Below are 15,573 nucleotides of genomic sequence, written 5' to 3'. Positions count from 1 at the left end.
AAGAGCATAAAGCTGTAGGAATGACCAGGAAATTGTAGAAGAGCATAAAGCTGTGGGAATGACCAGGAAATTGTAGAAGAGCATAAAGCTATGGGAATGACCAGGAAATTGTAGAAGAGCATAAAGCTATGGGAATGACCAGGAAATTGTAGAAGAGCATAAAGCTATGGGAATGACCAGGAAATTGTAGAAGAGCATAAAGCTATGGAAATGACCAGGAAATTGTAGAAGAGCATAAAGCTATGGAAATGACCAGGAAATTGTAGAAGAACATAAAGCTGTAGGAATGACCAGGAAATTGTAGAAGAGCATAAAGCTGCAGGAATGACCAGGAAATTGTAGAAGAGCATAAAGCTGTAGGAATGACCAGGAAATTGTAGAAGAGCATAAAGCTATGGGAATGACCAGGAAATTGTAGAAGAGCATAAAGCTGTAGGAATGACCAGGAAATTGTAGAAGAGCATAAAGCTGTGGGAATGACCAGGAAATTGTAGAAGAGCATAAAGCTATGGGAATGACCAGGAAATTGTAGAAGAGCATAAAGCTATGGGAATGACCAGGAAATTGTAGAAGAGCATAAAGCTATGGGAATGACCAGGAAATTGTAGAAGAGCATAAAGCTGCAGGAATGACCAGGAAATTGTAGAAGAGCATAAAGCTGTAGGAATGACCAGGAAATTGTAGAAGAGCATAAAGCTATGGGAATGACCAGGAAATTGTAGAAGAGCATAAAGCTGTAGGAATGACCAGGAAATTGTAGAAGAGCATAAAGCTGTGGGAATGACCAGGAAATTGTAGAAGAGCATAAAGCTATGGGAATGACCAGGAAATTGTAGAAGAGCATAAAGCTATGGGAATGACCAGGAAATTGTAGAAGAGCATAAAGCTATGGGAATGACCAGGAAATTGTAGAAGAGCATAAAGCTATGGAAATGACCAGGAAATTGTAGAAGAGCATAAAGCTATGGAAATGACCAGGAAATTGTAGAAGAACATAAAGCTGTAGGAATGACCAGGAAATTTTAGAAGAGCATAGATGAAGACCTACACCAGACAGAGCAGAGTACAGAGAATATTAGGGTGAAATTTAATTTTGTGCCAACATAATCAGCTTAAGTAAAATTGTTTACTGTACAAGTAAAACCAGATGTACTAAACTCTATCTGGAATTAGTCATTACCTGGCCGCCATCTTTAACCATCAGTAGCTCAGCCTTAATTCCGTATTCAGATCTTCCGATATTCACGTGGCCTTCGAAGCGTTTCAAATTGGAATCGTTCACAACAGTAACTGAAAGAAGTTTTGAAGTTACTGCATTGATAAAATCCATGGCACAATAACATGTCTGGATGCAAAGAAATATATAGTATCGTTATGGTAAATAAAAATATATTAAAATCACAAATTTTAAGTCATTTTTATTTTTCCTAACAATACTTACCTCAAACTACTTTCTTAGGAGTATCTGGGATCTCCTCCCTAACCGACCAAGAATTTTGCGTAGTTCCCCCTATCTCCGTTACCCTTGTCGGGGCGCTCCGTGGCTACTAATTTATCATTAAAATTTTGGTGTATTTAACCTAAGTGGGATGAGACTCCACAAAATTTTAGCAACACTACTGTTAACTCTCCTTCACTACCTTCACAGCAATGAGTAGTGTGGCGAATAACAAACAATGCCTCCTACTTTTTCATCAAAGTAGGAGAAGGTGAGGGACAGTGGTGGGAGTAAAAAGCTGTTTGCGGCTACCAATATAATTCTCTTAGAAATGGACATCCGACTTTACTTTGCCCTGCCACACTGATCTAGAATCTTAGCAACTACTTTTCTAATACTTCCCAGTGCTCGATAGTCTAATAATGCCAGTTGTGGTACCAGGTTCAGCTCGTAATAGTGGGACTAGAGGAACAACATGAATATGCAATACAGTATCCATAAGTTTCTCGAGTTTGTATTACTTGCGTTTTAAAGTTCCAAGTAAATGCAGTATATGCTAACCAATTTTATATTGTAAGGTAAAATAGGATTTATTTCTTATCATAAAATAATTACAGTACTGTATTCTCTTTAGGCACAATATATAATCATCCATAATCAGCTCAGCTATTTCCATTCATTGTCGTGGCATTCTTAGTGACTGCAGCATTATGAATTAATCTTAAAATCAGAACATGCATGTAGTACTACTCTGAGATCGTCAAAGACACGTAGCTATGTTGATCGAACCTATTTAGAAGAAGTCTACCTCTTCAAGTGTTGCAGTAACATTTAGTCGAGGGCACTGAATTTGGTACGAGAGAGACCATGGCTCACACAGGCCGCCAGTAACTACTGAAACCTTGTTATAAATTTCAAAAGCCTCTTTCCAAAGCTGAAAACATACTCCTATTGAAGGACGAGGGTATTCATGTAAGAAAAAATTTATTTCAGAATGGTTTTCACTCCCGAGCTAATACAAGAAACAAGTTCTTCAAACAAATACACCTTAGATAGAGATGTAAAGATTTCTTCCATATATAAGAGGAAGATTTTATTGAAATAACAACACTTTGAAACAAAAGAGAAAACGTTACCTTCGCCCGACGCAATCAGCTGCTGAGTCTGGAGAAGAACTTTGATTGTGAAGTGGGGGCTGTATATCAGGCCAAACACTACACCCATTTTCTGTTCAACACTTGCTCCATCAGCCTCTATGTACATATCCAAGAATACAGAGTTGGTACCTGAAAATATGAAGGGGAAGTTACCAACAACTGCTTGAGATGCTCTCCTTTTCATACTCGTAGACCACTCTACATTTTGAAAACAATTTTAAAATACAAAAAATCTTTTATAATCGCAAAAGAATTGTTCAATGTTGGTCTTAGAATTAAATTAGCACTAGTACTTATTATTATTATTATTATTACTTGCTAAGCTACAACCCTAGTTGGAAAAGCAGGATGTTATAAGCCCAGGGGCTCCAACAAGGAAAGTAGCCCAGTGAGGAAAGGAAGCAAGGAAAAATTAAATATTTCAGAACAGTAACGACATTATAGAACTCTGCATTACAAATTAGTTTTAGTACTTTGTTTTATATCTTTTACATGAAAAGGACACTAAAATTCTTGATAAAATTATAAATAAACAATATCCTTAAAATAGCTCAGAGATTAGATACAAAATGTAGGATAAACATGTAATTAATCATGTCCTAAAACATATCAAATCTATGAAAATACATATTAAATAAATACTGTAATCACTACCTGGATTCTTTGAAGAAAACCCTATTCTGTACCCAGTTATGCCATCCTCTGACTTTTCTATAAAACGTCTCCTTTCCAGCGCAACTTCATGCTGACCTTGCACCAAATACGAGACTTCGTAGGCATCCAAACCAACAATTTGCTGGAAAAGCCTTCTGCACTTGCTTCCAATCTTATATCTTCCATGAATTCCAGAATCCTCAACGCCAGCACCTTTCTGGTCACTTCCGTCTACGGAGGAACAGCTCGTCTTATCGCTCATGAGCTTGCTGAGACCTTCCTTAGATATGTCAACGAGTGAATCGTCACCCGTTTCGAAAGGCTGCGATTTGAGGCTACGGACGACGCTAGACGAGTCGCCTTGGAATATGCCCCGAGGTATGTCTAGTTTCAGTTCGGCGCTGTCCCTTCCCTAAAGGGAAATTAATTTGTTAAAGAGTTTTTCAGTTAAACGGAGTGATGATACTCTATGAACCCATTAGAACATCATGTTTGATTGTGAACTTATGGTTGGAGGGTTTTCCTTAAATATTTTCCATGATGTTTATCCAGCAATTGTAAACAAATACTACACAAGTTAAATACATTTAGGAATTGAAAATATTAAAAATATGACATTTCTTAAGCCGTCTATTTTAGAAATTTATCAATATAGTAATTAACGAAGTTGAAATATTCGTAATACATGTAATGTATTAAATGTTCTCGCAGACCTAAAAAATCAAAGTCCCCAGCTTCACATGCTTTCATCGACAAGATTGTCCTTTCAATACAGTACTGTAATACAGAAAAAAAATCAGACACTACTGTACTGCCTTACCTGAATTTTCAAGTTTGCCGACGCATCGAAGGCTGTGCTTCTGACGTTTGAATATTGAGCGATGACATTTCCAGATAAGGAAGTAAATTCCATATGAGAACTTGAATAGGTACCGACACTGAAATGTAATTGAAAAAGAGATGAATACAGTACATGTCTTATAGCAATAAACAATTTGATAAACAGTACTTGGAATAGAGTCGTTTTATGTTAATATACATTTTGATTGAAATTTAGTGGGACATAGTTAGCATAAGTATAAGGCTTTTATTGAAATATAAAAATAAATAGGTTCTAAGAACCTTCTTTGGGGCTGTCTCCTATAAGGAATAAAATTCTTGCACGTAAAATTGAATAAATAACCGTCACTATATTCATTCGTTTTGATTATCCTATTTGTTATGATGCATATCTGAAGTGGCTTTACTTGAAAACATATAAATAAAAACCTGTCTGGTTAATGAACATATAAAAACCTGTCTGGTTAATGAACATATAAAAACGTCTGGTTAATGAACATATAAAAACCTGTCTGGTTAATGAACATATAAAAACCTGTCTGGTTAATGAACATATAAATAAAAACCTGCCTGGTCAAAGTCTCACTTAAAAAATACATCAACAAAAGGCTGCCTGATGAAGACTATTTAGAAATTATTCTTATTTGAAAAACTTAATAAAGGAGGTTGGCAAACGGTTGTTGTGCGATGGAAGTGGGTCATGCGAGATTGTGTAGACGGGAGAGGGACTGGTCAACAGTAAAAACCAATAGGTAGAATTTCATGGTAAAACTATTCATGATAAAAGAAAATGAGTTTCATAACAACGCTATTATAATACAGCACCTTTACCAAGCCTGAAGAGAAAGTTACAACTTGAGGATGTGAGATGCTAAGTTATCCTTACAAACAACTGGGGCACAAGAAATTCTATGAACAGTGAAGGACACTTTCTATTTTAGTTTAAGAATACTGTACTTTCCTGCTATGTATCTGTGAAAAGAATTCCAAAAAATTATCGGTGGTTAGGAAGATACTGAGGCTGCAGTTGGCAGCCACACAATAAAAATGTTGGATTGCTACCTGACACCTGAAAGAGAATGACTGTACCTCGGAGCAACCTGTGGCTCCCCTACCAGGATTTGATTGATCTTCACCTTTTTCCAAGATTATACCGACTGGGAATTTTGTGTGGATACATGCAATGGCGAGTACACATACCGAGTTTGTAGAAAAACTAGTATATTATTTGGTAGTTCATTATTTGGCCTACAAAGAATAAGACTTTGATTTAAAAATAATTTCCAGAGATCAAAATCTGCAACAAAAATGTACCATAGATCTAAGGAGGAGAGGATCTGGAGAGCAATGGTTTTATTTACTGCTCCAAATATTGGCCTGCTCATCTCCGAGACCCCACAGTCAATTCCCTATAACTCGAGCCTTTTTTTGCCGAAGGCCTTTTCCCTTTTAAAGCTAAATGTATTCAAAGTCAAATTAACAAAGCTCCAGAATTACCTTGCAGCCACTTCCAAGTCTAAGCTTGATCCAAATGGGTTTCTTATCATGCTGAGCAGATTTACTCGAGAGCTACCAGCTGCACTGTATATGAACCCTTCCTGTTTATGAAGTTCAATTGGGAACCCCATTATACCCCAGCAAGAGATAGTTTCGTCTCGGCTTGTCCATGCGTTGGTTGTCTGGACCTGTTATGGAATTCAAAATCATCTTTCAGAGAGACAGACATTATAATTATTGTGTACCTCATGATTCCTATTTCATATACAGTACAATAAAGAAATAATAAACTGAAAAGGAGACTTTCTTTTCATTAAACAGTAAAGCATATATATCATATTCAATATAAAACATAATAAACAATTTTCAATGACAAAATTACTTATTTGTAAACTAACCTAGCCTTACAATTGCTTCTCTCAAAGCTGGTTAAATGTTGGTGCCTACACTTGAAATGAAAATTTACTGCTTTTATTGCAAGGAATTTCACTAACCCTCTAGTGTAGTATTTGGATCATATAGCAGTGTATGGCAATACTGCTGAACGGGCAAGTCAGATCCCTTTGTCTTTCAGTTTTGAAGCTAAATCTTTTACGTTAACATTTGCTAACTGAAGATAGTCCTTCCTCACTGGAACCGAAAGGTTACTAAATTCTTCATAATGGTTATTCAAATCGTACCTTTTCCTCCCTGTCACGTAATTCTAAGGGAATGAGAATCATCATCGCCCACCAATACATCCCTTGAATAACTTACACAAGAAGACATAGCTAAGCCAGAGGAAGACATCCCCTTTAGTATAGAAATTAAAATTGGGTTTATATCAAAACTTCTTAACACAAATTCACAATCAAGAGCACAGGTAGAGAAGCTGAAAGTGTAGCGATGAGAGAAATGACAGACAGAGGGATATGATCAACCAATTCAGTCATCAACTTCCACAAGAAGACAGCTAAGACAGAGGAAGACATCCCCTTTATTACATAAATTAAATTGGGTTTCAACAGAAACTTCTTGACACAAATTCACAATCAAGAGCATGGGTAGAGAAGTTGAAAATGTGGTGATGAGAGAACTGAGAGACAGGGATATGATCCACCAATTCGGTCATCATATCATATCAATGTCAAACCCATAGAAGGGCATTATTGTTGATTGCCTCTCTAAGGTCTTGATCCGAGCAATGAGGGCCCAGTGGGCACCCTTGTAGGATGCTTTCCATTGGAGTGTTGTCCCACATGGGCATTCAGGGTTAGTGGATAATACCTATTTGTGATAGTTACCTCCAGTTTTGCCCACTTTCACCCTTGCTCTGTTTAGGGTTACCCATTGCCATAAGATCGTAAAACTAGAGGGACAGGGCAATCACAAGGAAAGAAACTGGGGAAACTTAATTTAAAGGTAGATGTCTATATTATCTAACTTTGAGAGAGAAGCAATATGACTGCTAGGGGAGGTGCATAGAAATGATAAAACTCGATTAGCCAACTTATTCAGAGTTTTCAACATATAAAAAAATTCATAACCATTCATAAAACTGCATTTGAATATTGCATTTTTCATGTTTACATAAATTTCTTAAGCAATTAACTTCTTGAAAGTAAATAAATTTCAACTTGCCTCCCTAGCTATATCATACTACAGTCAAAATATAATCTAAAGAATAATATAAGAGGTAAAAATCAATACTTTACGTAAAATAAAAAAATACAAACAGCTTACATCAGAGTTTAGGAGAAAAGAGTACGAAGATTCTAAAAACAGTTCCATCCATTCGTCCAGGATTTCTCCCCATTCCACAGCAAAAGCGTCAAAGTCGAATGTGCTGAAATAATGGTCAGCGCCTCTGATCCCAGCGAACACCCAGCCCTTGAAACTGGTTATAACTTTCTTCTTGACCTGTAATAAAGAAATAGGCAAAGAATAGACACTTCTGGCGATAAGTTAGGTAGAATAGATGAGTTGCCACTAAAATAAATGAAGAAAACGACACAAAACTTTTTATGTGTGGTAAGTTTTACTCTTTACAGTACACTAACCATTTACTCATATTAATCATAGCTCTTATTGGGTAAAGTTTAGTATTAAGAGCAATAAAAAACTTGACTACCTTCATTAAACTTATGTACTCAAACAATATGATGCTTTTGCTAATTTAGTACGTTGTTTTGTACTTTTCAGTTGATAAAAAGTTTCATTTTTTATAAAATTATGAAATGCTTCCAGCTGCAGCCAGAACAATGCAAGGCAGTTCTTCTTCTATTAGCGTGCTTTTTTCCCCATTCGTATGGGGTAACACGGTTGCCTTCTTTTGAAGGACTTTGCTTTGGCTTTAGGGGTGGACTGTAGTCCCGACCGGCTGCCCTGCCTGACATCGCTAGACCCCGGTAGCGTATGTTTGTGTTGTACCGGCCACCATCGCCCTTCCTCCCAGCAGCGAGGAATCATGGCGTGGTTTGGTCGACAGTTCGAGACGTGCGAGGTGTCTGTTATGTTTTTAGGTGTTGGAATGGCTGTGTTTGTGTGTGTATTAGTCTGTAACACCCATTTGCTTTATGCAAACCTATCCGTCGATTACATACATAATCCTGAGGTGTCTACACGAATAGCTAAGTATCCGCCTTTCTGACTGGTCGGGTGTGGAGTTGAACCCGTGCCACAGACTTCTATGACGTCCGAGCTTGCTGCCCAAACCAACTCGGCCATTGAGGCTCCAGAACAATGCAAGGCAGTAACATCCACAAATATGATTTTGTAAAAATTACATATAAATAAATAAATAAATAAATAAAATCCCCTTGATCCATATAAACACAAACTACATCTTTCCTTCTTACCTTACGTAGCAAATTCTTTACATCCGAAACATCAAAGCTGCGTTTCTCCCTTTCGTGTTCTTTGACGAAATCTTCCGAAGCAGATTTAAAGATCTCCTGAGCTTTGTGAAGTAAAACTCCCAACCATTCTAGAAAACTATTTCCGGCAGAGTTGTCATGTCCGAACACAGACTGAAGAACTTCCTCTAGGTTTTCTAGTCTTCCACCAAACTGCAATGAATGGATGAACAATAATAAAAAGCTATTCAACCCATGGATTATGTATTTAATATGAAAAGCATTAACTTTCCTCCTACCATTTTTTGTCAGGAAAGAATTTCTCCTAAGATTTTTGGACTTCCATGAGAGAAAACTTAATTGCATAGATGCTACTAAAATCTTAGAAGGGTTAATACACAGTGTTAAATACTGTATAGGCCTACATTTTATAATTCTTTATCAATAAATTAATAAGATAAAACAACCAGTTTTAAAATCAAAAGTATTCATCTTAACTGAATAAAAAGTGCAAAAACATATTGCATGGTAATGTTATCAAATACTTGAACTTTATAAAAAGTATTTTTTTAATATGCCAGCATGGAAAAATTTAGACAATACACACGACAGGATTCCATTCATGTCATTCAAAGATACAGTACTGTGCACAAAAAAATTACACAAATATAAAGCAGATATCCAACGCTACAAAGTTAAGATTTGAGATCTGTGATCCAGTTAAAATTCTTTATAACAATGAAACATACGGTAGTGCCATAGCCTCTGTACCATGGTCTTCCACTGTCTTGGGTTAGAGTTCTCTTGCTTGAGGGTACACTTGGGCACACTATTCTATCTTCTTTCTCTTCCTTTTGTTTTGTTAACGTTTTTATAGTTTATATAGGAAACATTTATTCTAATATTGTTACTGTTCTTGAAATATTTAATTTTTCCTTTTTTCCTTTCCTATACGGGCTATTTTCCCTGTTGGGGTCCCCTGGGCTTCTAGCATCCTGCTTTTCCAACTACGGTTGTAGCCTGGCAAGTAATAATAATAATAATAATAATAATAATAATAATAATAATAATAATACAAGGCTATTTCAGCCTATCTTACCTGAACACTGCCCCCAAGATATCTCAATAATTCAGAGGAGAGGTTGAAGGAAACGCTTCGGGGCAAAAACGAATTTTGGAAAATCACATCAGTTTCCAGACTCGTCTCGGGCAGTCCAAACACAGACGTCAAATTTGCCGTCAAGTGACGGGAAAATTGGCGGATATCATCCTCTCGTTTCTTCCCATTGCTAATGTAGCCACCGCCGTACGATTTGACTGCATGGCAAAATAATTTTGTAGAGATTTATATTAAAAATCTAAGATGGATTTAGTTACATTTCCTAATGGTGATATCATGCAAGATCTCTTCAAACAGATTGATAAAAATCTTAATCTAAGAAAGAGTAATGCACCTTTAAATATCTAAAATTGTACAATAAAAATTGATATAATTTATTTTTAAGAATATAGATTAACATATATCTATAGATACAGAGTTTCAAGTGTTTATTAGACATTCAAAATGAGAGAAATATAAGCCCTGTGCAAAACCTATTACTGTACTTACAGTAAGTACAATTTTGAGAATATCAAAAAGGTACATCAACTATTGCATTTATTTATATGAACCTCCATTGATGTTTATATTGGTTCTTCTCTAGAAACTTGGTTTGTTTGACATTTAACAGTAAAGTTTTTTAGATTAAAAAATTTTCCCATTACCTTTCCCTTAAACACGTCCTCAGTAATTGAATGGAATATTCTAACAGTAAAAGGTATTAGGCTCAGAACTGACACCAGAGTCCTTGCAGTTCCTCTATCGTCACTGTTTAATCCAGACATGCTCCAAATTGCTTACCTACTACTGCTAGAGAGTTGTGGGGGTCCTTTGAATGGCCAAACAGTACTACATAGGATACTTCTCTCTGGTTACCGTTCATTTTCCCTTTGCCTACACATGCACCGAATAGTCTGGCCTATTCTTTACATACTCTCCTCTGATCTCATATACCTGATAACACTGAGATTACTCAATTCTTCTTCACCCAAGGGGTTAACTACTGCACTCTAATTGCTCAGTAGCCACTTTCCTCTAGGTAAGGGTAGAAGAGACTCTTTAGCTATGGTAACCAGCTCTTCTAGGAGGACACTCCAAAATCAAACCATTGTTCTCTTGTCTTAGGTAGTGCCACAGCCTTTGTACCATGGTCTTCCACTATCTTTGGTTAGAGTTCTCTTGCTTGAGGATACACCTGGGCACACTATTCCATCTCATTTCTCTTCCTCGTTTTTTTAAATTTTTTTATAGTTTACAAAGGAGCTACTTATTTGATTATTGTTCCTGTTCTTAAAATATTTTATTTTTCCTTGTTTCCTTTCCTCATTGGGCTATTTTCCTTGTTGGAGTCCCTGGGCTTATAGAATTCTGCTTTTTCAGCTATGGTTGTAGCTTAGCTAATAATAATAATAATAATAATAATAATAATAATAATAATAATAATAATAATAATAATAATAATAATATAATTTAGAGGCAATCACCAGTCTTGTATTTTAAAGAACTTTCTGAAACAATCTTGAGACCCATTTTTTAAACTGTATTTTGAGATGGTTTGTTAGAAGTACAGTTATCTAGACCAGGTTAATACATTTGAATTATGGTATATTGTTTAATTTGAAATTGTCCTTCAGTGGTATCCCACCTCCGTCAAAGTGTGGGAGTCAGCAATATGAAGACCGTGGGAGGTTCGTGGATATAAACAGAGTTTAAATTATAAAATTCGCAGAAATATTATGCAGTAGGACGCTGCCGAAGGAAACTTCCATCAGGATGACATGGGTATCTCGCCCAAAAATAGATTTTTCCGTCAAAATCCGTTATTTCTATGCTCACCTGATGTTCATATACAGTACACCCCCACTTTCCTCTATAGCAACAAGCGGTATAAAGAGGAAAGGGATAGTTTTGAACTTGAAACTGAAAGGACAGAGACTCTGCTATGTCAATTCTGGGCTTCTTACCACCTACCGCTAAAGGGTTCCTTTCCTATACTTGCGGCATGTTTATTGAAGGAAGAGAAAATGGGAATATTTTTTAAATGTTCAAAATGTTGATTAAACCAAACTTCTAGAGAAGAAGCAATATGAACATCAGGTGAGTATGTGAATAAGAAATCTTGTTATTGAAATTAAATTTTTCCTTCTAAAAACAATCTCTTAATATTTGTGAGTGAACATTATAGCGCATTATCTATAAAATGTCCGAAGTCAAACTTTCCTTCAGAGGAATGTCATGACATTTTTATACTGTACTTTGGTAATGGAAATATTTAGCTTAAAAGAGAAATAAAATTATATATGTGAAAAATAACGAAAATTATCCTAAGAAATAATCAATATAGTGTAGGAAGGCAAAAGATTTAAATTCAAACCTACCTTGAGGATCCGACTCCTTCTCCGTAATCAGTAAAGCAACGGCCTCCGCTTCTACGGGACAGCAGGCGTACAATGACTGGAATGCTGTGATGCGGAGCTCGCCCTCCACCGTTTCATTAAGCGCTTGCCACTTTAACCAGTTGGTAACCTATTCAAAGAAAATTGGTGGAATGAATATCAGATGTTCAACATTACATCAAGGTCTTTGTGATTAAAAGATGTCTTTTATCACCTACTTGAACCGCTGGTGCTCCTAAACACTAAATAACATTGAACTGCTGGTGCTCCTTGCCCTTTACTAGACTATTTCATTACTTTACTAGTTGCTTCGGGTCCAGAGGTCAAAAGTTATTATGCACCTTTAAATAAACACAGCCGCAGCTGATTCAAGTGAATGGATGAGTCGAACTTCATGCCAGAGTGTTATAGGTATTAGCACATACATCTCATTGCACAGTAAACACCATGCACAAACAAAGAAGAGATCAACCACGGCGCAATGGCCACCACTAAAAACACTCTCTCTCTCTCTCTCTCTCTCTCTCTCTCTCTCTCTCTCTCTCTCTCTCTCTCTCTCTCTCTCTCTCTCTCTCTCTCTCTCTCTCTCTCTCTCTCTCTCTCTCTCTCTCTCTCTCTCTCTTTTGATAAACCCAGCTTCATAGAATAAGCAATATGAAAATCAGGGGAGTTTCATAGCAATAATTAGCATCTAAAAAAAAAGAGGACTTACTTGTAAATTACAAGAGCCATGTTTTATGGCTGCCACAGAAGCCAAGCGAACCGAATAATCGGCTTCGAGTCCACCACACATCATAAGTGATCGTTCCACATCATGCCCGTAGATACCGATGTTCCCTAACCCACGAATAGCTAGAAGAAGCTGTGAAATTAAAATGAGACTAATTCATAATATGGACAGCTTAATAGTTTCATGTAATTGGTTACAGAAGTAATGGATAAACATACTGTTTAGTACAGCACTTATTATTTCTACTAGTGAAAATAAGAATAAAGTCAAGTTTGCCTTTTTCTTTATGAATTATGCACACTCTTAGCAAGAAAGGTGTTATGTTTTTAATGAGAACACAAAGGATATTTACACATAGTTTATTCACAGAGGCCTTAAACAGTTATATATAAAACAGTATATATAGTTAAACACAAAGGATATTTTCACATAGTTTATTCACAGAGGCCTGAAACAGTTATATATAAAACAGTATACATAGTTAATACAAATAGAGTTCCTGGATGTAGCTATAATAAAAGGGATTTTGACATAGGAAAAATCTAGTTTTGGGTGAGATAGACATGTCGTCCTGATGGAAGTTCCTTCAGGCAACTTCTATGGTATAATATTTCTGTGATTGATATTACAAGAGAATTACCGTCAGGTATCACGAGGTTCCAACCCCCGGAAACGACTATCTGAAGATATCGTGTATAATCAGGGACGTATCCTAAGATAACCATAGATATCTGCACCCCCAATAGACCTTACCCAGTCTAATCTACTTAGGGGAAGGATAAGTAAGGAGCCGGTACACATCCTATCACCTTCGAGTGCTGTTGAAGGTTAAAACTACACTAAACATAAGGTGAAGATTTCATAGTAAATATACTTTCCCTTCCTACTTCTGGATAGAACTGCTTACCCATGAAAAGTAACTCAACTAACTTGCCAAGGAACACGGAAAATTTCCTACTGTAACCTTACCTCATCCCTACGTTCCAATCGTCTTTCGAGACATCTGGGTAAGTGACTCGCCAGGTTCTGAATGATGCCTTGAAGTTTCTGCCCCAAACTACAGATTCTGGTACTTCCTAAGAGTCAAGATGAAAACATTTATTTGTCTCGGAAAGTTCTTTATGTCAATAATAAAAAACTTCTCACTAACAAATAAAGAAATCTGTCAAAATTTGAAAATTTTGTAAAAGTGGAATACAAACAGGATCAGATACTGTAAATGTAACTATTTAAACTGGCAAATTAATCTTTAATAATTCTCTTAACCCTTTTACTCCCAAAGGACGCACTGGTAAGTTTCACAAAACTCATCCCTTTACCCCCATGGACGTACCGGTATGTCCCTGCAAAAAACTGCTATTTACATTTTTTTTTGCATATTTTTTTATAATTTTTTGAGAAAATTCAGGCATTTTCCAAGAGAATGAGACCAACCTGACCTCTCTATGACGAAAATTATGGCTGTTAGAGCAATCTAAAAAAAATATACTGTACTGCAAAATGTGCTTTAAAAAAATAACCCCTGGGGGTTAAGGGTTGGAAAGTTCCAAATAGCCTGGGGGTAAAAGGGTTAATAATTAATGATTTATATAAGTAAAAACTAGTATACCTTGGGGACAACCTGGACTGTCAAAATTACACTGGTGTGGTCTCTCACCCCAACAGGAATTTTTTACAGCCTGTCCAGCCATAGCAGCTACACCCAACACAGCACCTTCCCAGTGAGGACCTCCGAGCAGTTGCTGTAATTGAAATAACGCAAAAATTAGAAAATCAGCTACTAAAAATTTATGCACAATGCCATAGCATTTTATTGCATGCAAAGGAAATATATTACTAAATCATCCCAAAGTCTATTTAAAGGTTTAAAGGTTCAAGTCGCTCACGAATGGCAGAAGCCAGGGACATGACAATATCTTATGAGAGTGACCATATATCTATATTATCAGTGACCAAGCCCCCTCTCCCTCAAGCTAGGACCAGGGAGGGTCAGGAAATGGCTGCTAATAACTCAGCAGGCAGACCTATAAGCTCCCACCAAAACCCCTCATGCTTTGCTCACAAGGATGGTGAGGTTGCAGATGCTACTAGAAACTTATCGAGCTTGAGCACTTTTCTCACTCCCATCCAACAAATTGTCGGACAGGGGAGTTTTCAATAGATTACCGCAATTCTTACGAATACTTCTTTAAGTTAACCTTGTAACAGCTTATAAGATATCGAAGTAATGTGCATTTCTTCTATTTTGATATGTGTACTGTATTAGCGTTTCCATTTTAAAACTACTTATCCCAAATTACGTGCAAGTGTTTAAGCACATTAAATTTTCCTTTATGAAGTACCTTTCGGTCAGCCTTGTGATACATTACATATAACATATCAAGGTAGTGAACTGTATCATGCATCTTTTAATTTGATAATGTATTCTCTAACTTTTAACATATGACATTTATGTTTTACTACCGGATTAGGTTCAAGGGACAAATCATACCAAAGATTTGACAAACGTATTCTCAGTTTTGCATTTAATAACTCACTATACACGAGTGTTTTAAAAAGCTTTAAACTAACAAATTCAAAATTCATTACTTATTTTCTTAAAGACAAAAAACTAACTTGAAGCTCAAGCAGCTGATTTCATTGATATTATCAAACTAAAAAAAAGTTATTTAAAATAAGTTATATTCTATTAAATACAAAGTAGAAAAGACTGAATGCATTGATATGAAAAGTCACACAAGAGTCTCACATAAACAAACAGTTCAAGATAATTCCCTCATAAAAATATTAAAGAAATAATCATTTACTTAAAAGCTAAATCATTATGGAGATTTAACGTTAGCTATATATTTCCTGAATATATCAAAGCATACTTTATAATTATATAGGGTTTTCGTGACTTAGCAAGATTTCATATGTATCTAATAA

The 15,573-nt window shown here is 36.1% G+C and overlaps 1 protein-coding gene across 3 annotated transcripts in view; it reads right to left on the bottom strand.

The window, feature by feature from the left end:
- Nucleotides 1-14,381, bottom strand: part of LOC137636188 (apolipophorins-like) — an 85,464-nt gene extending 71,083 nt beyond the window's left edge. For all 3 annotated transcript variants that reach the window (XR_011042978.1, XM_068368592.1, XM_068368593.1), the window contains exons 1-12: nucleotides 14,255-14,381; nucleotides 13,615-13,721; nucleotides 12,628-12,777; nucleotides 11,898-12,045; nucleotides 9,520-9,737; nucleotides 8,424-8,633; nucleotides 7,309-7,485; nucleotides 5,587-5,774; nucleotides 4,070-4,187; nucleotides 3,250-3,661; nucleotides 2,575-2,724; nucleotides 1,181-1,290 (exon numbers count right to left, since the gene is read on the bottom strand). Coding sequence is in view for 2 of the 3 variants with exons in the window: in XM_068368592.1 (XP_068224693.1) it covers nucleotides 1,181-1,290; nucleotides 2,575-2,724; nucleotides 3,250-3,661; nucleotides 4,070-4,187; nucleotides 5,587-5,774; nucleotides 7,309-7,485; nucleotides 8,424-8,633; nucleotides 9,520-9,737; nucleotides 11,898-12,045; nucleotides 12,628-12,777; nucleotides 13,615-13,721; nucleotides 14,255-14,336 (2,070 nt within the window). In the remaining variant the exon portion in view is untranslated. The remainder of the gene's footprint in view (nucleotides 1-1,180; nucleotides 1,291-2,574; nucleotides 2,725-3,249; nucleotides 3,662-4,069; nucleotides 4,188-5,586; nucleotides 5,775-7,308; nucleotides 7,486-8,423; nucleotides 8,634-9,519; nucleotides 9,738-11,897; nucleotides 12,046-12,627; nucleotides 12,778-13,614; nucleotides 13,722-14,254) is intronic.
- Nucleotides 14,382-15,573: the final 1,192 nt, after the last annotated feature.

Source organism: Palaemon carinicauda, unplaced genomic scaffold (genome assembly GCF_036898095.1).
Source record: "Palaemon carinicauda isolate YSFRI2023 unplaced genomic scaffold, ASM3689809v2 scaffold247, whole genome shotgun sequence".
NCBI classification, from domain to species: Eukaryota; Metazoa; Arthropoda; class Malacostraca; order Decapoda; family Palaemonidae; genus Palaemon; species Palaemon carinicauda.
Note: the sequence above shows the minus strand (reverse complement) of the source record. Positions and strands in the feature narration are given on the sequence as shown.